Genomic DNA, 17,702 nt, shown 5'->3' on the forward strand with positions numbered 1-17,702 from the left:
TCTGACCGCTTGCTTGCAGTACTCTGACGACGCTTGGAGCGGCCCCTGCCCATCGGCAATGTGGGAACACGCTGACGCCAGGATAGAGCCCGTGTCTTGATGGCCCCTACCTGTCGGCGTGGTGACTCATGCGGGGTGGTGGGGGGAGGAAGGGGGGATGGAGGGGGGAACAGAGCGCGAATGGGGAATGTGGGCGTTCCAGCGCGGTATTTATTCCCTTCGAGGCGGGAGGAGGCTAGCAGAAGGCTGACATCCGCGAGTCAAGCCTCTGAGCTATTTGCGTACGCGCGAGGGCCTCTGCACGGGCAGCCTCAGCGATGCACTCGGTCTAGGCGCGGGCATCGCGGCCGAGCAGCCAGCCTTGCGCCCAGTCGAGATCGAAAGTGGACGCTGATTCGCTCGTTCATTCGAGTCGATCTTCAATGTTGAAGCATACTGCATATTCGTGTGCAAGTGGATGGCAAGATCATAGATTCTTCATGACGCGCATGGCTAACGATGCCATGCATACGCCTATACCGGGCGTTGTCTATTGAAGCCCCATTGCTCTAGGCAAGGTGACTTCCGCCGGCCCAATGAACAGGAAGTCAGCCTCCTGATCTCCGTCGCTACGGTCGAGGTTGAATACCGCTGTCTTTCCCCCGTTGTCTTGCACGTCGTATGCATAGCCCGCAGCCGGATAAACCTACAGAAACATAAGTGAATGAGCAGCAATTAGAGTCAAAGAGGCTAAGCAAGTACGCACAGTGGAAGATGTCCCAGCAACTATGCAGAGATCAGCTTGAGCCACAAGTTCCTCGATCTGGCCGAGGTACCATGGCGTTTCATCGAACCAGACTACGCCGGGCCGTGCAAGCGACCCGCACCGCGTACACCGCGGCAGGTCCCCCTCGTCGATGTGCGGCTCCGGCGCGTCCCCTGAGAAAACCTCCTCGGTCCCGGCCAGTGCTGGGCATATCGGCGACGATGTGTTGTGCTCTCTATGTCCACAGGCAGGGCTTGTGCACACGACGTCGAAAAGCCGACCGTGCATCTCCAGCATTGAATTCTGCACTGCTGGCGAGCGGATCTCGTCTGCGAGCTCGGGGTGCGAGTTGGCGATGACGTCGAGAGCCCGACGACTCAGCCCATCGACGTTCTGGGTGATGAGCGTGAACTCCACACCAGGGGCGATCTTCTGTCTGATTGACGGGATGGAGAACATGGCGAGCGCGAGGTGGCCCGGATTAGGCTCCGCGGTAAGGGCCCTGTCAAGAAAATCTCAGCAACGGCACAGAGGAATACGTTGGGAGTGACGACGCACTTCTCTCGGCGGTAGTGGTAAAACTGCCACACGCGAGAAGGGTTCACGTGGAACGCTTCGGAAGTGGCGAGCCCAATAGCATCGTGTTTGCGCCACAGCCCGCCCGCGCCTCGGAATGTAGGAATACCTGACGAGGAGGAGACGGTGGGTATGTTAGACACTATCAACGTATATCATAGAAGTAATCGGTAATGCGTAAGCGTGAACTCGTGGGGAAGGAAGGACGGAAGGGCTCTCATATGACATGATAGAAAGCGCCCTTCATACATGTAAACCGCTCTCAACGCCAAGCTTCAGCAGCTACGTACCAGATGCGGCAGAGAGGCCAGCACCAGCAACTGCGATGATCCGTTTCGAAGCTTTGAGCGTCGCGATGAATGAGGGCATGTCGGTCGACGGTTCGTGTTCAGTTCCTGACGATGATTCCGAGTCTGAGGCCATTCAGAAAGCGCGTAATATGTGGCGGAGCCCCTGTGGCGCAGATCCTTAGGCTTCAAGCAGAGAGGCGGCCAACGGTGATGTTATATCACAGAGCCCTCGGCGGTCGCAGCCGATGAGTCGGAGGGAGAAGGAACGACACGAGCGCCGAGTGCGGGGGTGCACCCTGGTGCACCGCAAACAGCCGGAATGATCGTGCTGCCGCCCCGTAGCACGTGTATCGAGATCTCAGATCCACCCGTAGAGCTTTTTCAGCAGCCTCTCCAGTTCCTGCCACACCCACCGTACACCCTCCTCACCTCCTCCACTTACCATCCGTCAAACCTCTACAAAACACCACTACCACACCACACACAATGGCCAAATCCACCCGTTCCAAGGTCAAGCGCAGCTTCCGCGCAAAGAAGCGCACAGACGGTGTATACGCCGCGGTCGAGGCCGCGCGCCTCAACCGCCTCCACAACAAGCTCAAGGCGATAGCCACTACCGACCTCGAAGTTGCAGATGAAGAGGATGATGAGATGGAGGAGGGCGCCCGTATGGAGACCGAAGGTGACGCAGCAGCAACAGCAGCAGGTTGGTCTCCGTTCTGGCTTGCGGGCCTTGCGCTCGTCGATGCACAGGATATCACTGCGGATGGCATGGCGGACTTCCTGCGCCTTGGTGCGGGAGAGTGCTTGCTGCGCACACCCGGTGCTAGGAAGAGCAAGAGACGCAGCCGTGCCGCCAGTACGGCTGTTCGTGCTCCTGCAGGGGACGCCTGTGGGCTCGACCATCTCTTCCCCAACCTTCCTTCGGGTTCCGGTTTTGGTGTCAGTGGTTGACCCCCTTGCTTCTGTCTGTCACAGATGGCCAGTCATCTGCCGAGAACACAAACGGAGCAGGTTCGCATCATTTAACTTCCTTTGCTCATCTATACATGCTCATTTTCGCCCCGATCTGTCCTCAAATCCACTCTGAAATCTCGGCCTCCTTCCCTTCCCATTCACATCCCATCTTCACAAACCCCACGAATACCGCCCTCAGACAAGATGGAGACCGACGCAACCGGCGCATCCTCAAGCACGACGGCGCGGATATCGACGCACGGCCCGCGCAACTCGCGCCGCGAGTCCTGGCGCGAGTCCAAGGGCCTCGTCGGCCGCCCAAAAGTCAGCAGCACCATGAACCGCCAGGGCGTGCCCGCTGCGCGCAGAAAGGCCGGTCGCTCGCATCGCAGGCGATGAGTCTCGGTGGCTGTGGTGACCTTGTGTGTATGTATACCTGGAGCGACTGTAGGGGGGTTGTGTTGAGCTGTGTATCGCAATTGCATTTCTCTCGATTCCGTCATCCCCTTGCCATTCATGGAGACACGGTCCATTTGTGTGAAACGACGGCGAATGCATAGATTGCAAAAGCGGTGTGCTAAACGAGCGAAAGGACGACTCCACGTCCATGTATTGGTACTGTTGAAAGGATTTCCCGACCGGTATTTCTCCGCCTGGAAGGCATCATCTACTACTACTCGGCACTTATTATATACACTCTTTCCGGCTGGGCGCAAGATGGTACAGTAGTAAGAAGCGGCAGGGCACACGGCTGGGGGGTAACGGGCGGGAGGGCGGACGAGCAGGGAGGCGGGACGGCGTATTACCGACGGGCGACCGCGCGCGTCGGCGGGGTATTATTAACGTAGCGGATATCGAGGGGCGTGCGTTGCGGCTGGGGCGTGGCGTGTCTGTGTCTTTGTCTTCTACCGGTCGTCGTCGTGGATGCGGGCTGGGGCGGTGCTTAGACGGCGTCATATCCGCGCTCCGTCTCCGACTTGTCGTCCGTGAGCTCTGGCGGCTTGCTGTGCGAGGTGTACGCAGACTCAGGGCTGGGCCTACACAGGTGCAACTCGGATGTTAGCATGCGGAGTCGACGGACACGGAAGGGACACGAACGCGGAGGGTCGAGAGGGGATGGGGGTAGTACGAGAGGAGGGCACGCACTCGTAGTCCTCCACGACGATGTGGTCCGTCGTAACGTGCACTTCGGGGCGCGGGGGAAAGCGTGCCCTCTTCATAGTTTGCAAGCGAAGCGCTGCTTGGGGCGGCGGCCGCACAACGGAGATTTGCGTCGCGCTGTGCACGTACAGATCGTCCTCTTCGCCAACCTCAGAGAGGCGGGTTACGGTGCGGCACGCAGCCATAGCGCTGTATCATAATGGGATGAGAATTTTTGGGTAGACGATCTTGTGGGAGCGTGCGTACGTCATGGCAGCGGCAGGGACCTGAAGTGAATAAGACTGTGAGCAGGCTGCGGAACGAAGAGCAATTTAAAGTGACGTACGGCCGAGATGCTACGTTGCGAGGAAAGCGCTATCAGTATGCTTCGGTACCGAGCCTTTGATATTACTCACACATTGATCACGGCTAATGAAATCAAAGGAAGTCAGCAAACATGTGAGGCGTAGTTATGCAGAAATGCGTACGATTCAGGTTAAGGATGCTGAGTACCTGAAGAGATAGCGACTAATGAGCAAACCCCGTAGTTGAAAGAACGGTCCGATCACTTACAGCAGGGAGAACGTTGGCAGCGAAAGCAACAATGTAGCAGAGCAGGCCATCCTCGAACAGCATCTCCCACAACGATGCGCCGTGATCCCTCTGCATGAGCCCGATGGTATGGACCACTGTAAGGACGAGGTTGTAGCCCATCGCTGTTCGTCCAACACACGTGATAATGCAAGTTCAGCAAATGGAAGTTTCGTCGGGCAAGTATGTGAGATTACTCACTCGCCCAGAATGTGATGCTCAGGAAAGTACGCTTCGTCGTCGTCACGACACACGATAGGCTCGTCGCGTCGTATTCAGCAGTCATGATGAACATGCCGCGCCAGAGGAGTGCCCAAAGTCCAAGGCCCAGGACACCGAGAGGAATGGCGACTGCGAGTTTGCGTTCCCACACCGCAACGCTGAGACCGGGTCGCGTATCAAGATCGCGGCGAAGTGGTCGAGGCGACGGATCAGCGGATGAATGACGGTGTTAATTGACGATGCAGCTTACGTGCGAAACGCGAGGACGGTCGAGGCGCACATGAGGGACATGTTGCCCGCCCACTGGAGACAGGATTAAGTTAGTAAGAATATAACTGTATATTTACAACACTCTTACAGCAATGAAGGTGTATAGCGCTTGACAGTTGATCTGTATAATGTCAAGCTTATATTACTTGGAGAGGGAGCAAAGTTCGTACCGGTCCCTTCATGACGGAGAACGATGCCATCCTATGAACACATGTCGTCAACATATATACTCCAGCATCACACGGGTAGACACTCACAACCCGGAGACCGAGAGGATGAGACAGTAACGGCACAGGAAGAGGAACACTGCGTTGGGTCAGTTGCTAGCACATGGGGGAGACTTGTCGAACATACCCTGCACGAAGCCCAGAGAGTTAGTAGCGCGCTTAGGCAGACAATAGAGTTCGGACTCACCCAGTGCCATCGAATTTTACGACGACGAGTCAAGACAGCCCACTCGAAGTCCGAGGTCTGGAAGACCTCCCATACGTACAGGCCGAAGAAGGCGAAGGTGACATTGACATAACCCACTGGCGACGCGCGCAGTCGCGTCAGCAGATATTCGACCCAGGTCGTCGACGCGACTCGCCTCTGTCTTTCGCAAGTTCCTCCGGGGACGTCCAGTTGACCATGTTCGGGACGGGAGCGGGTGGAGGACCGAGAGAGGAGGAAGCGAAAGGAAAGCGAGGGCGGACGGGGCAGGGGCGAAGGAGGAACGCGAGCGCGACTGGGAGGTATATAGGCGACGCTGCGGGCGGCACGTGGAGGAGCCGGAGGGAGAATAAGGCAAGGTTGGCAGCGCAGAGGCTTCGCTAGCGCGATTGCCCTTTCGGTTCCCTGCCTTGTATTTACCTCCGTCCCTGCGCCCTCCGTCCCGCGCCCATCTTTCCGTGCCTCCGTGGCAACGCGCCCTCCGCCCAGCGTCCCACCTCCCTGCGCGGACGACCAACATGCTCAGCGCACACGTCGAGAGAGGCACGATGTGCTACCCCGGCGGCGTGGTGGCGGCGGGGTCGAGTGAAGAGAGCGGGGACGAGCGGCGGCGCGTCTCCGGGCTGTGGGCGCTACGTGATCGGACCGATGCCAATCACGGATCGCGATTTACACTCAATCGCCAGATCCAGCAACTCTTGCCATTCCCGGCACCTTGAGTCCTTCGCCTCTTCTTCCAGCCCTGTCCAGCCTCAGCCAGGTACTTCAACGCTGCGTCCGACCTGCGACGCACGCATGCATCTGCCCCAGCGTCCTGACGATGAGGGTACGCGTTACTTTTCTCGCGTCTATTGCGGCAATATGCCGGTAAAGTGACACCCAGGCGCGTCGCCCATCACGCCGACGCCCGACGCCCGTTTTCCTTACTTACCCGCTCACGTAAATTCATTAAATGCGCTCGCCTCGAGCTCGCCTCCACACCCATACGTTCCCTCGGCGACGTCCTTGCACACCTTGCACCGGGAGTTCGGCGTGCGCAATGCTGAACGCATGTCCCCTCATCCCTGCGACTCGGGACGAGTATCCTGCTATTTATGGAGGGCGTTGCTGCAGCAGGCGCACCTTCCCTGCGAGCGCCGCTGACAGCGGCGCGCCTGCACGAGGCAAAATTTTCGGGTCCTCCGCGGGCTCTGGCGGATGCGGTAACGGTGATCGCAAACATGAAACGCGAGCGTACGTACAAACCTCCTCGCCCGGTCTCCGCAGCGGGCCCGTCCGCGCACCGTGTCCGTTTGCACGACTCGAGGCGGCGCGGACCAGGCGGAGAAGATGTGGTTTAACAGAAGGTCTTAGGGTTTGTTGCGTTCCAGCAGATTCCAGGGGGGAGCGAAATGGAAGGCCGACGTCAGTGTGGTTTGCTCGCCGGCTTCAATCAGACGGCAGCGGCGATTATGGGGGACGCTCCTCTACATGAAAGAAACAACATGTAATGGTTTTGCCGTCACCCTATGGGATGAGGGGAATACACGATAGGTCAACAGCATGTACAACCTCACCTCTGCAGCGGTCGCAGCACGCCTATGCACACCACACCGCGACCTGCCCGTCCGCGCCCGCGCTCACGAGCCACGGCTGGCGGGGCACCCAGCGCACGGCGAACACGCCGAGGCCCTCGCGCACGCCGTGCCCGCGGAGGATCTTGAGCGGCACGATGAGCGGGTTCGTCATCAGGTCGTTGTACACGCGCGCGTGGAATATCTGGATCGAGCCGTCGTCCGACGAGCTCGCGAACAGCGGGTACGTCGGGTGGAACGCCACCGAGCGCAGCGCCCGCGCGTGGTACCTGTGCGCCGCGAGGAGGGTCAGCGGGGGTCGCTCTGAGCGCGGGGTACGTAACAAGGGAGGGGGGAGGGCGGTAGAGGAGGTGGCGCATGGGCTAAGGGGGAGTATGTATGTACGGCATCGTCCGCGGGGGTATGGAAGGGGGACGGAGGCGAACATGGAGGCGAATAGAAAGGAGGGGGAGGTTGGCTAGGAAACGGGTGACGTACCGGAGAATCTTGTACGGCTTGTCGCTCAGCTCGAGGTCGAACCAGCACAGTTTGCGGTCGTAGCCGCCGACGATGAGGTGGTCGCCTGACGGGTGCACGTCCATGGACGAAATCCACCGGATGCCTGGCGTCAGCGTCTTCAGGAGCGTCTGTTCCGCGAGGTTGTACATCCGCACGTAGCGTTGCGTCTGTGAAAATAAGGTCAATGGGGCCCAATACGCGGGACAAGGAGGTGCACGTACTGCGACGAAGAAATGCGGTTTTGTTGGGTGGAAGAGCACCAGCTGCACCTGCCCTTTCACCTTCTTGAACGGCGCCTGTGAGTGTCGCCTTGATATTTGATGCATCCATACGCCACCTTGCGCTTCGGCTGGATAACGAGAGCGTCAGCATCCCCTAATAATAACGGTCAAACATCGTTACGCACACACGGAAGCGATGTAATCGCCCTTGCGATGCCATACGAGCTGCTTGGGCGGCTCTGGAGACGATGGTAGGCTGAGAGTGAGAATGGGAGCATCGGATGTGGATTGCGCTGCGGGTACAGAATTCCACTTGACGGGTGACGCGACCGCAGGGGGCGGAGGGAGGGTGGCGGGCGCGAGCACGTTTTGTGTGGCGGTGAGTATGGGACCAGGGAGATTTGGCGGGATGAGGAAGTGTATGTGGTCCTCGCTGAGCCGACTATTAGCACAACGGAAATACGGAAAAAGACGAAAACGCGCTCACATTCCGACAGCGAAGAAGCTGACGTCCATCCGCGGGCACCACTCGACCGAGCCAACTTTGCCCTTGAACTTCCACCGCTTCACCTCCTTGCCCACAAGGACCTCCCACAGGCGCACAAGCCCGCTTTCGTCCCCACTCACGACCCACGCGCCATCGGGGCTGACGCTGACCGCGCGTGTGCGAACCTCCTCGTGCGGGACCTGTAGACTGCGATACACGGGGAACGGGCGCAGGCTGCTCGGGCTCGGGAGCTTCGGGATAAGGCTCTCTGGGTCGATGCGTAGCTTCACGCGCTGTACGCGCGGCGCGAGATACAGATCGAGCTGTCGGCTGAACCGCTCCTTGATGAAGTTGTCGTACGCGGGCACCAGGCGCAGCGCCGCATACTTCTGCGGCATGAATTCGCGCTCACGGTCCTCCGGGTCAGTCTCCTCCCACTTTTTGCGCTCTTCGGGAGTGGGCAAGTACTCCTCAGGAGGGTTGTAAGATTCCGAGTTGCCAGGGAGTGTCGGCTTGGGAGCAGGTGCGGGCGCGGGACCAGTGGACGGGTCCTCATTCCAGATGGCGTAGAACTGAGGCGCGCCAGACGCGGTTTTCGGCTTGTTGGGCAAAATACGGCCCTGGCGGATGGCACGGACGATCTTCATGACCTGTTTTACGAAGTGAGCAATATACGCAGTCGTCCGAAAGGTTGCGCTACTGACCTTCTGCTTTTCCCACTTACTAGGTACCCATCTCCGCTTGGGCTCGGGAGCAGCGGATAGTGGCATAACCTCCTCCTTGCCTTTTCCGGTGAACCACTCCACAGTTGGCTCGTAAGGGTCATAGTTGGCGTCCGGGTTCTCACCCTGTTGCAACCGTCGAATGATGTCCAATTCCTCAGAGGTCAAAGGCTTGTCCGACTGCATGTTCTTGTCGAAAGCAGACGTCCTACACGAAGTCAATATATGGTTGCCTAGGTGAGAAACTAGGGTATACTGACCATGCCTCTGGGTCCTCCACTGTCTTGAGGAACTTATCCAGCTCGTCTCCTCGCGCAGGGCGGAGGACCTTCTTGCCGTTAATATCGTAGCCTACATGGGGTAGATCGTCGTACCAGTGCATGGGGATGTCACCGACGCGGTTAGGTGTCTATTGGGTATAAGCGGAGCGTTAACAAACCGCGAGTGTAGATGAGAGTGTTCATAAGAATGTCGTACGTCTTCGGTAGACGAGTCTGAGTCGTAGTCCGGCTCAATATCAGGGTACACGCGTATGGGCTGGCCGGTGATGTCGGATATGACGGTCTTTGGTTTGGGCCATACGTGAAGAGAGTCGTCGGAGGCGTCGGATTCGCCTTCGTCCTCGTCTTCTTCGTCTTCGAGCTCATCTTCGTCGTCCCCTTCGTCCTCCGTATCACTGCTGGTGTCAATTTCGGGGAAGTCTTCATAGTCGCCATCATCCGACCCCTCATCCTCGTCTCCGCCCTCGTCCTCGCTGCCCATCTCCAGACCGACTTCCTGCGGGAACGCAGAAGGTAATGGTGCCGGCGCAACCTCCTCCTCAGGCGCGACCTTCCGCTTTTTCGAGAGCTTCTTAGCGTCTGCAGCAGCCATGTTGCCCGATAGAACCGAGACTAGACCAGAGTGTTGTGGGGGAGCTGCAGAGCGCAGTACGGCGCAGCGGGTGGTCCTTCTCGAAACCGAGCGCCTACGAAATTTCCTGGTGCAGAGCACGTGCGCTTGATCGCGAGATCTGCATCGGGAGCGTGCGCGCGTTCGAGTCTGGAGGCTCGCGCAAAGTCTGGGACGCGCCTTTCATCCTCACCACTCCCACTTCCCTGCTTCGTCCCACCATGGTTAACTACGGCGGAGGTACGCTCTCGGTATACAGGAATTTGCACGCGTATATGCTTACTATGTGTCATAGATGAGGTCTCTGCGCTCGTACTAGACATCGGCTCATCCTCCTTGCGCGCGGGGTACGCGGGCGATGATACCCCCAAAGCGATCGTACCCACCGCGTTTGGCTACCTGGAGGAGCCTGCCTCTTCTGGCGGAGATGTCGCTATGGGCGAAGCCGGCGCTCCGGAGGGCGAGCAGCCGGAACCGCTCAAGCCCAAGGTGAAGCTGCATATTGGACAGAACGGCCCCTCCCTGTGGCGGAGCGGGATGCACGTTGGGAACCCCATGGCGGACGGTTTGGGTACGTATCTCCTCCGTGTATGTTCCTCCCGCCAGCTTGTAACAGTCGGAGCTGTTAGTCCAGAACTTCGACTCCATACCTCCCCTCATCAACCATGCATTTACGGATGTCATGCGCTGCAACGCCTCCGAACACCCCGTGCTCGTCACTGAGGCCCCCTGGAATACCCCTGCGAACCGGGAGCGTATGGCAGAAATTATGTTTGAGGAATTCCAAGTGCCCGCATTCTACATTGCTAACACCGGTGTTCTCAATGCGTCAGTACCCCACCATATTCTTAGAGGGAACGTAGAGCTAACGCTTCTCATAGTTTCGCTGCTGGAAAAGGCTCAGCACTGGTCATCGACATCGGCCAGTCAACGGCCAGCGTCACGCCCGTTGTTGACGGATTCGTCCTGAGGAAAGGTTTGTGTTGCGCTTTGCATACCGCTCAGCAGAGTTGACAAGCTATTTCTAGGACTTTCGCATTGCGCACTCCCGCAATTGGTGCATGCACACGCGAAGCACATGCTTGCAAGCCCTACCCCGACACGACCAGCCATCCAGCTGCTGTCTCATCAGCTGATCGCGAGCAAGCTTGTCAGTTATATACACGCTACTACCGGGTTTTCGCTTACATATGAACGTCTTGCAGCCAGTTGATGCAGCCATGCCACCAAGATTCCAGCTCCGCGACGACCGTATTCCTGGCACGACGGACACCTGGAAAGCCTGGGCTGAGGCGCACGAAGTCGACGAGTGGATCCAGAGCGTCGCCGGAGTCCTCCCTCAAGGCTGGAACGAGCAGTACGACAGCCTACTCTCTTCTCCGCACGACGGTACTGACCGCCGCGCAGAGCGGCGAACCAGCAAGGTTCGCGACACTACGAGTTCCCCACCGGGGCAAACTACTACTTCAGCGGCACGGAGCGCTACGCGGTCGGCGAACAGTACTTTACCCACTCTCCACAGCTCATCGTGCGTACCTCGTCCTGTTTTCCTCCGCTCGCCTCCCGCTAACTTGACGCACGGCGTCGAAATCAGGCGTCGAACCCGAACCTCCCGAAGACGGTGCCGGCGTTGATCATGAACGCGATCCACTCGTGCGACCCGGACCTCCGCGGGGTCCTCATGGGCAACGTCGTGCTCACCGGCGGCGGCAGCTTCTTCGCCGGCTTTGCGGACCGCCTCCACACCGAGCTGACGCGCCAGTTCCAGATCGTACGTACCGCGGTCCCCGTTCCGGTCCCGAATGTCAACTTACCATCCGTCATGTTTACAGGTTAAGGTCCATGCCCCTGGCAACCCGACTGAAAGGAGGTACGGCGGGTGGCTCGGCGGTAGCATCCTCGCTAGCTTGGGCACGTTCCACCAGCTGTGGATCAGCAAGGAGGAGTGGCAGGTGCGTACAGGCATCCAGACCGACCTTGTTCACGGTCCGGCGGCTGATGCGCTCGATAACAGGAGCACGGCAAGGCCATCGTCGGGCAGCGTTGTAAGTGAAGGGATGGGCTCTCGTGTACGAGGACTGTGTTGTACTATTTGTTTTTTTTGCTGCTTCAACATTCCCGGTGTGTAGTCAGCCACAAGGACTTGCGGGCATCCTACGCGTAGGCCAACCGGTTTGCAAAGTATTTCCCCGACGTGTGCACAAAGCAAAGAATCAGAGGAAGCGAAGCGCATGATTGCTATTCGAATGGGTGTACAAGGATCAACGCAACACGGAGGTGCTGTGCAAGCAAGCTCGCCGCGCACGCCACGAGGCGGGGACACCTGCCCCCGCGCCCGCACCACACGCACGCGGCCGCCTGCGGCTAGTTCTACAGTACCGTCTCTCGACCTGGGGAAGCGCTGCTTCCCTGCGCCGTCCCGCCACCTCTGCGCACGCAGACCATGCCACTGCTGCCAACCACCGCCGCCGACGCAACTCCGTCGGAACCCACGGACCCACACGCATCGCATCGATATCGTACCGCGCGGCCTCCTCGCAAGGGAGGCCGTGAACCAGACCACGGGTTGCCCCCGCGCGCGCGACTGCCCGAGCCGACCGCCGACTGAGCGGGGTCAGGCAGGGGGCGCGCGGTGAGCGAGGAGGGAGGGGGAGCGGGGGAGGGAGGGGAAGAAAGTGTATGAAGGGGATAAAGAAGGGGGTAAGAAAGAAATAAACTCTGGAAAACCGAGACCAATCAAGGGGGTTTAGGGAGTGAGTGGGATAACAGGCACTGCGCCAATCGGGGGATCCGAGCGGCCGCTTGTCTACTGTCCGGTCGGGCACACGCACGCTTAAATACGACGCTGACTAGGCGAAAGGAAGGTGGAAAGGGGTGGGCCGGCAACACCAGGCGAGTCTATCGTACAACTTCATCAAAGGGGTCGGTCCGTCAAGTATAAGGGGAGATGGTCGGGGCAGGAGGCAGCAGCGCAGGGCGGTGTGAGCATCGTGGTCGAGGCGGAGGACGAGCCGGGCGTTCAGAACGCCTCGATGGCGATCTCCCGGCGCTCGCGCGCGTGCTCCAGGAGTGCTCCGACGGCCCTACGCCTGCTGCGCGTCGCGAAGTTCTTCGGGACAAGCTCCTCGGTGTTCGAAGGCGGGCCGCGCGGCTGGCGCACGGGGGTGCTCACCAGGCGCTGCACGACCATCTGCGAGTCCTGCGGGACGACCACGTTGATGGTGGGGACGGAGCGGCCAAGTCCGAGACCTTCGTACAGCTTCTTCGCGGCTTCCTCACGTGGGGAAAGCGGGACGTCACCCGAGGTGGTCGAGTTGGGTGTGCTGGGTGAGGAGTTGGACCTGGATGACACAGAGCTGTCGTCCCCGTCTCCACCATCTGCGTCGATAGCCACAGCGGACACCGTTGGTGCTGACGTCTCCGCCGTGAAACGAAGGGGTTGGGGCCGGACCTTCGGCGCGATGAGCCCGGGAGGGGGAGATACACGCTCGCTAGGAGGTGGGGTGATCCTCACGGCAGGAGAAGAGACGGCGCGGTTGTTGCCGCTCAATACGGAGTTGTTGCCCGCACGCCGCCATGAGACGGCGGTGTCCGACTTCGATGGGGCGTTCGTAACATTGCCGTTCCCGTTGTTGTTCGCGTTTCCGTTACCGCCCATCATACCTCCTAGCGAAGTACCCCCACTGATGACTGTGGTATAGCTGGGGGTGGCCGGAACGCGCGCGCCCACAGAGAAGTCATCCTCATAGTCGTAACCGGATGAGGGCATGCGGCTGCCAAATTTGCCATTGATAGCGGCCGTCATGGGGACCTGCTCGTCGGCGACACCGAGCTTCGAGCGAAGTTGGTCCGCCTGGTTGGCGCGACGCATCTGCGCTTGCGCAGAAACGGCGCGCATGTCGAACGATGTGTTCATAGGGCCGGCGGTGGAGGGCACCACGTACGAAGCAGCGCGCCTGTTGTTCTGCTGGGGCTGCCCGCGGCGCTGCTGAGCCTGCGCCTGAGCGAGCAGCTCGGCCTGGTACTGCTGAGCCTGTATAGCCTGCACATGAGCATCCACGTGCTGCGAAAGTGGTGTCAGAAGACGGACCTGCATCCGGGCGAGCTCCATCTGCATCAGCTGAAGCTGCACTTGCTGCAGCTGGTTTTGTGCCATCGCGGGGGACATGAGCGGGTTGAAGCCGTTCATGTTCATGGACTGCTGTTGCTGTTGCTGTTGCTGTTGCTGGAGGAAGCGGTTCGGGATGCCATCGACCGCAGCAGTAAGTGGTGCCTGACGGGTGCGATTCTGGATGTACATGTTCTGGTTCATCATGCTCGAGAGCTCGTCCTCTTCCTCCGGAGGATAGAAGTTGTCCTCTTGGTTCGGAGCGATGATGCGGGGGATGTTGAACGTGCCAGAGGGCGCTGCGGTATGCGGAATGGGGCCCGAGGCGGAACGAACGCCGCCGGTGCGAAGGCCGGCGAGGAGAGACGCGCGGGGGTTGGGAGCGGGAGTGGCCATTTCGTGTCTTTGAGTGGGAGATGGGTAAACTTGATGATCCGGTTTGAAGAGTTTGAGAGTGAAGGGTTTGAGCGGGAGAGAATGGGGAAGAAGTACAGCTGGGTGTGGTTCAAGACAAGGACTGCCTGTCAGGGAGCGTTATGGGGCTATCGCCAGTAATTTTCTCACCTGGCGAGGTTGTGCGGATGGTCTGAAGCTGGTTCGGTGCGGTAGGATGGACGTCTATCTCTCTCCCCGGAGGATTGCGGTTGGTGGGCGATGTGGGTGCGAGTTTTGCAGGAGTTCTGCGAAGCGAGACGAGAAGAGCCGGGCGGGCGATTAGAGTGGTTTGGCCGGAGAAAGAACTGGCGCGTATGTAAAGGTAGAGAGATATATATCCTAAAAGGTGAAGACAGAGAGAGACAGAGAGACAGACAAACGGAAAAGGGGGCCACCAAAGAGGTCAGAGGAGAGAGGGAGAGACAGTCGACAAATATCATCCTCCAGGGCCCGCGCTCAGTATCGCCATCGCGCGCCGGACCCCGGCCACCCCGGCACCCATCACTCCGCTCTCCTCCCGCAGTTGCTCTTCGACGCCCCAATCGACAGATGCACTCTATAACAGCCCTCGTACACACGGCTACAGTACATGCTGGCATCTACCCTAGCTTCTCGCTAATCACCCCCTCGCCGGGGCCTCACCGCAGGGACCCCGCGGGCCATGGCGCACGGCGAAACAATAGGTGGGCGCGCAGGTGACATGTTGACTCCAAAGCTCCTTTTGTCTCCGACGCGCCTCGGAGGGACGATCGATGGCCTACAGGTACTTCTTCGCGCTGGCCCTCACACGAGAATCAAAAACTGGGCTCCGGATGGGCGTATGCGCCGTGTGGAACGGGTTCAGCATCGTCTGGATCGCGGGTCGTAACCGTGGCCTCCGGACACCCTGAGAGGAGGCAGTACTGCTCACCTTGACGTACAGCTCCCAAACATCACTGAAGAACGCCTTGATCCCGTCGTCGTTACGGGACTCGTGCAACAGCACAAACTTCATATCTGTCGCAACAGATCCCGGTCAACTCACAGCTCGGCGCAGGTACTTTGTAACGCGTACTGCCGGGGGTCACGAACGCCGACACCGTCCATTCGTTGAACTTGTCCACGGATTTGAGGTACCTGCAACACGGCCCGACAAAGCAACCGAGGTCCGATGTGAAGCAGCCATGGCGAACAAAGGCGACACAGGCACGAACATTACACTGTCCTTACGCATTACCTCCTCTATCGCGTCTAGGCTTGCATTTGCTATCATCTGAATGACATGCCTGTCCTGCCCCGCCCCTATCTTCACGGTCCCTCCCTGCCCATGTTGTGTCTGTGTCGCGCTCGAAGCTCCGGACAATGCAGTCAAGGTTCCGGCGAAGGCAGAGGTAGACCAGCTTGGTAGGTTGGAAGCTAGTGGAGATGAAGTCGACTGAGAAGGCTTTGAGGAATAGTGCGTCAGGTTGTAAAGCGGGGTATCAGAGGGAGAAAGCAGGAACAGGTGGTGGGACATGGCTGTAATGAGCCAGTCGCGCTCGACAAAGACGCGCGACGCGAGAGGATGATCGGGCGGTAGCACATGGAGATGCCATTGCCAAACATGGACACATACTCTCGGCACGCAGGGTGAGGTCACTTGCGGCAGCCGTCCTGCATCTCTCCTGCACACCATGAAGCGGTCCTTGCTCTCTCTGTCCCCCCTGATCTCATCCACAAATGTATGCTTTCGGACACATCTTCTGGCTGGGCTGAAGCCGAGGCTATGTCTCTCTGCGCGACCCTCATCGTTCAGCACCGTACCTCTTACGCGCACTCTGCATGACTTCCGGACGCCGCCATCCACACTGCGGGAACAGTCTATACTGCAATTTCTGTCCAGCAGGCTAGCTCAGGCAACACATAGAAGCGGCATACGCCGAGGCCGCGCTGGTGGGAGCTACGGAGGTGGTCCAGAAGGACCATGGCAGAGATTACGCGCACGAATCAACGCCATTCCGAGCAATTACATCTTCTGGGGCATCATCGGTCTGAACGGCTTGGTGTTTGTGTCCTGGAACCTTGCATGGGCCAAATACGTGCGTCCGATACTGCATTTCTGCTATGCATTTCTTTAGGCTTACGGCTCGGATCCGGACGCAGCAAAGCACGGGAGATGCCTCCTCGTACTTATGGCTGCGGCGAAACTTCACGTCGTCTGCGGAGAACATGCAGGGCGGTCGATGGTACGTACACGAATTTATCCCCTCGAACTCTACGTGAGACCCGTCCGATCAGGTGGACGGTCGTAACAAGCTGCTTTTCCCATGAGTCCTCCATGCACATCCTCTTCAACGGATTTACGTATTACTTCATGGCGCCATTAGTCCTCTCGATACTCGGGAACGTAGGCTTCCTCGGGCTTTACCTCGGAGGTATGCCACCTCCTTTCTGGTCGCATTGTGCCGATGCTCACCCCTCTGACCGCTGTAGGCGGCATCACATCTAGCTTCGCAGGCATCGCTTGGCGCAACTACAACTCGCCCTATCCGGGCCCTGCGGGTTCGCATGGTGCCAGCGGCGCGATATACTCCGTCATCTCGTTCTTTGCTTGCGTAGCACCTACCGCGACCTTCGCGCTCTTCGGCATCATTCCTCTCCCGGCGTGGGCTTTCGTGACCGGTATTTTCCTGTATGATGGCTACAGTGCCGTAAATTCGAAGGTGGGCCTTTCGATATGTGAACACTACTTCCCTCTTGTACTGACCGATATTATCGCTACGCAGCGCGTGGCCACCGATACGGCGGGTCATATCGGCGGGCTCCTCGCGGGCATCGGGTATTTCATCGCAAAGCGGTTCAGAGTGTTCTAAGGCGCAAGTCCGCACTATTTACACGCATCATAGAGCATCATCTCGCAACCACCCCGTTCTTCATAAAATGAAAGGCCTTTGCCGTGTACAAACAAGAGTCAAGTCGCTGCCGCGCTGCCAAGTACCCTCGGGCTCCAACTTCTGACCGACGGTGACTATGAATAACAACCCACGGATCCGGCCACGATGCCAGGCTGGCGATCTCAGCCCGGAGCGAGTCAGTTGTTCGGCTCCGATGGGTGCCGCCTCTTGACCTGGCGCCGTTGAAGCTGACGGGGACGGCGGAGTCTCCCGCCCACCGCCGTGGATCGATCGGTGGCTGTAGTGCGAGCTCGTTACTCGGGCGCGAGTCCCAGGCCGAGTGCGCCGTCGACACTCACCGCACAGTCTCACCGACACCGCCGTGAGTTGATCGAAAGCTGCAGCGGATGTCAGCCTCCAGATAGCCTCCGCCCGCCTCGAAAGGAATAAGAACAGCTTCAGAACGCCCACATCCCCCATTCGCGCTCTGTTCCCCCCTCCGATATCCCCCCTCCCCTCCCCCCACCACCCCGCATGAGTCACCACGCCGACAGGCAGGGGCCATCAAGACACGGGCTCTATCCTGGCGTCAGCGTGTTCCCACATTGCCGATGGGCAGGGGCCGCTCCAAGCGTCGTCAGAGTACTGCAAGCAAGCGGTCAGAAGCTCCTTAAGACTGAAGTGCATATTG

At 59.0% G+C, this 17,702-nt stretch overlaps 9 protein-coding genes across 9 annotated transcripts; 4 read left to right on the plus strand and 5 right to left on the minus strand.

Annotated features, from left to right (window-relative positions):
• Positions 1-459: 459 nt before the first annotated feature.
• TRAVEDRAFT_163845 (DHS-like NAD/FAD-binding domain-containing protein) lies at positions 460-1,744 on the minus strand (the record flags this gene model as incomplete). Its single annotated transcript, XM_008037606.1, has 4 exons — positions 460-685; positions 746-1,247; positions 1,304-1,430; positions 1,612-1,744. 4 exons carry the CDS (start codon positions 1,742-1,744, stop codon positions 530-532), a joined length of 918 nt encoding a protein of 305 aa, XP_008035797.1. The 3' UTR covers positions 460-529.
• A 353-nt stretch (positions 1,745-2,097) lies between these two features.
• On the plus strand, positions 2,098-2,967 carry TRAVEDRAFT_117305 (uncharacterized protein; the record flags this gene model as incomplete). The annotated part of the gene is made up of 2 exons (XM_008037607.1): positions 2,098-2,321; positions 2,805-2,967. 2 exons carry the CDS (start codon positions 2,098-2,100, stop codon positions 2,965-2,967), a joined length of 387 nt encoding a protein of 128 aa, XP_008035798.1.
• Positions 2,968-3,109: 142 nt separating this feature from the next.
• On the minus strand, positions 3,110-5,795 carry TRAVEDRAFT_57188 (uncharacterized protein). The gene is made up of 14 exons (XM_008037017.1): positions 5,381-5,795; positions 5,202-5,321; positions 5,049-5,097; positions 4,962-4,992; positions 4,880-4,912; positions 4,772-4,824; positions 4,501-4,679; positions 4,282-4,424; positions 4,197-4,221; positions 4,125-4,137; positions 4,055-4,064; positions 3,976-3,995; positions 3,667-3,918; positions 3,110-3,605 (listed from the first exon to the last, which is right to left on the minus strand). Exons 1-14 carry the CDS (start codon positions 5,421-5,423, stop codon positions 3,512-3,514), a joined length of 1,065 nt encoding a protein of 354 aa, XP_008035208.1. The 5' UTR covers positions 5,424-5,795; the 3' UTR covers positions 3,110-3,511.
• Positions 5,796-6,801: 1,006 nt separating this feature from the next.
• On the minus strand, positions 6,802-9,487 carry TRAVEDRAFT_117294 (BOP1NT-domain-containing protein; the record flags this gene model as incomplete). Its single annotated transcript, XM_008037608.1, has 8 exons — positions 6,802-7,066; positions 7,275-7,462; positions 7,517-7,644; positions 7,702-7,949; positions 8,004-8,653; positions 8,708-8,933; positions 8,986-9,134; positions 9,203-9,487. 8 exons carry the CDS (start codon positions 9,485-9,487, stop codon positions 6,802-6,804), a joined length of 2,139 nt encoding a protein of 712 aa, XP_008035799.1.
• A 320-nt stretch (positions 9,488-9,807) lies between these two features.
• TRAVEDRAFT_57190 (actin-like protein Arp4p) lies at positions 9,808-11,777 on the plus strand. Its single transcript, XM_008037018.1, has 10 exons — positions 9,808-9,856; positions 9,912-10,187; positions 10,246-10,444; positions 10,498-10,592; positions 10,645-10,766; positions 10,822-10,973; positions 11,024-11,144; positions 11,211-11,387; positions 11,449-11,568; positions 11,631-11,777. The coding sequence occupies exons 1-10, from the start codon at positions 9,838-9,840 to the stop codon at positions 11,667-11,669; spliced, it is 1,320 nt and encodes a 439-aa protein (XP_008035209.1). The 5' UTR covers positions 9,808-9,837; the 3' UTR covers positions 11,670-11,777.
• Positions 11,778-11,834: 57 nt separating this feature from the next.
• On the plus strand, positions 11,835-12,273 carry TRAVEDRAFT_27467 (uncharacterized protein). The gene has a single exon (XM_008036672.1). The coding sequence runs from the start codon at positions 12,060-12,062 to the stop codon at positions 12,222-12,224; it is 165 nt and encodes a 54-aa protein (XP_008034863.1). The 5' UTR covers positions 11,835-12,059; the 3' UTR covers positions 12,225-12,273.
• A 362-nt stretch (positions 12,274-12,635) lies between these two features.
• On the minus strand, positions 12,636-14,120 carry TRAVEDRAFT_18580 (uncharacterized protein; the record flags this gene model as incomplete). The annotated part of the gene is made up of 2 exons (XM_008036552.1): positions 12,636-13,658; positions 13,707-14,120. 2 exons carry the CDS (start codon positions 14,118-14,120, stop codon positions 12,636-12,638), a joined length of 1,437 nt encoding a protein of 478 aa, XP_008034743.1.
• Positions 14,121-14,696: 576 nt separating this feature from the next.
• On the minus strand, positions 14,697-15,654 carry TRAVEDRAFT_144446 (Sedlin; the record flags this gene model as incomplete). Its single annotated transcript, XM_008037609.1, has 4 exons — positions 14,697-15,009; positions 15,070-15,155; positions 15,214-15,275; positions 15,353-15,654. The coding sequence occupies 4 exons, from the start codon at positions 15,652-15,654 to the stop codon at positions 14,917-14,919; spliced, it is 543 nt and encodes a 180-aa protein (XP_008035800.1). The 3' UTR covers positions 14,697-14,916.
• Positions 15,655-15,811: 157 nt separating this feature from the next.
• On the plus strand, positions 15,812-17,042 carry TRAVEDRAFT_163861 (uncharacterized protein; the record flags this gene model as incomplete). The annotated part of the gene is made up of 5 exons (XM_008037610.1): positions 15,812-16,216; positions 16,281-16,363; positions 16,416-16,552; positions 16,611-16,840; positions 16,904-17,042. 5 exons carry the CDS (start codon positions 15,812-15,814, stop codon positions 16,988-16,990), a joined length of 942 nt encoding a protein of 313 aa, XP_008035801.1. The 3' UTR covers positions 16,991-17,042.
• Between the last annotated feature and the right edge of the window lie 660 nt (positions 17,043-17,702).

Source organism: Trametes versicolor (genome assembly GCF_000271585.1).
Source record: "Trametes versicolor FP-101664 SS1 unplaced genomic scaffold TRAVEscaffold_3, whole genome shotgun sequence".
Lineage (NCBI taxonomy): Eukaryota > Fungi > Basidiomycota > Agaricomycetes > Polyporales > Polyporaceae > Trametes > Trametes versicolor.

Bases quoted from the DNA above. Each gene is read 5' to 3' on its own strand.
- TRAVEDRAFT_57188 (XM_008037017.1), bottom strand. From the start codon at position 5,423: ATGGTCAACTGGACGTCCCCGGAGGAACTTGCGAAAGACAGAG. The intron at 4,825-4,879 runs GTAAGAGTGTTG...TCCTGTCTCCAG, and splicing joins CGCTATACACCTTCATTGCT to TGGGCGGGCAACATGTCCCT. The intron at 4,222-4,281 runs GTAAGTGATCGG...CTATCTCTTCAG, and splicing joins CTGCCAACGTTCTCCCTGCT to GTACTCAGCATCCTTAACCT.
- TRAVEDRAFT_57190 (XM_008037018.1), top strand. The intron at 10,767-10,821 runs GTCAGTTATATA...AACGTCTTGCAG, and splicing joins AGCTGATCGCGAGCAAGCTT to CCAGTTGATGCAGCCATGCC. The intron at 10,974-11,023 runs GTACGACAGCCT...ACCGCCGCGCAG, and splicing joins CCTCAAGGCTGGAACGAGCA to AGCGGCGAACCAGCAAGGTT.
- TRAVEDRAFT_27467 (XM_008036672.1), top strand. From the start codon at position 12,060: ATGCCACTGCTGCCAACCACCGCCGCCGACGCAACTCCGTCGGAACCC.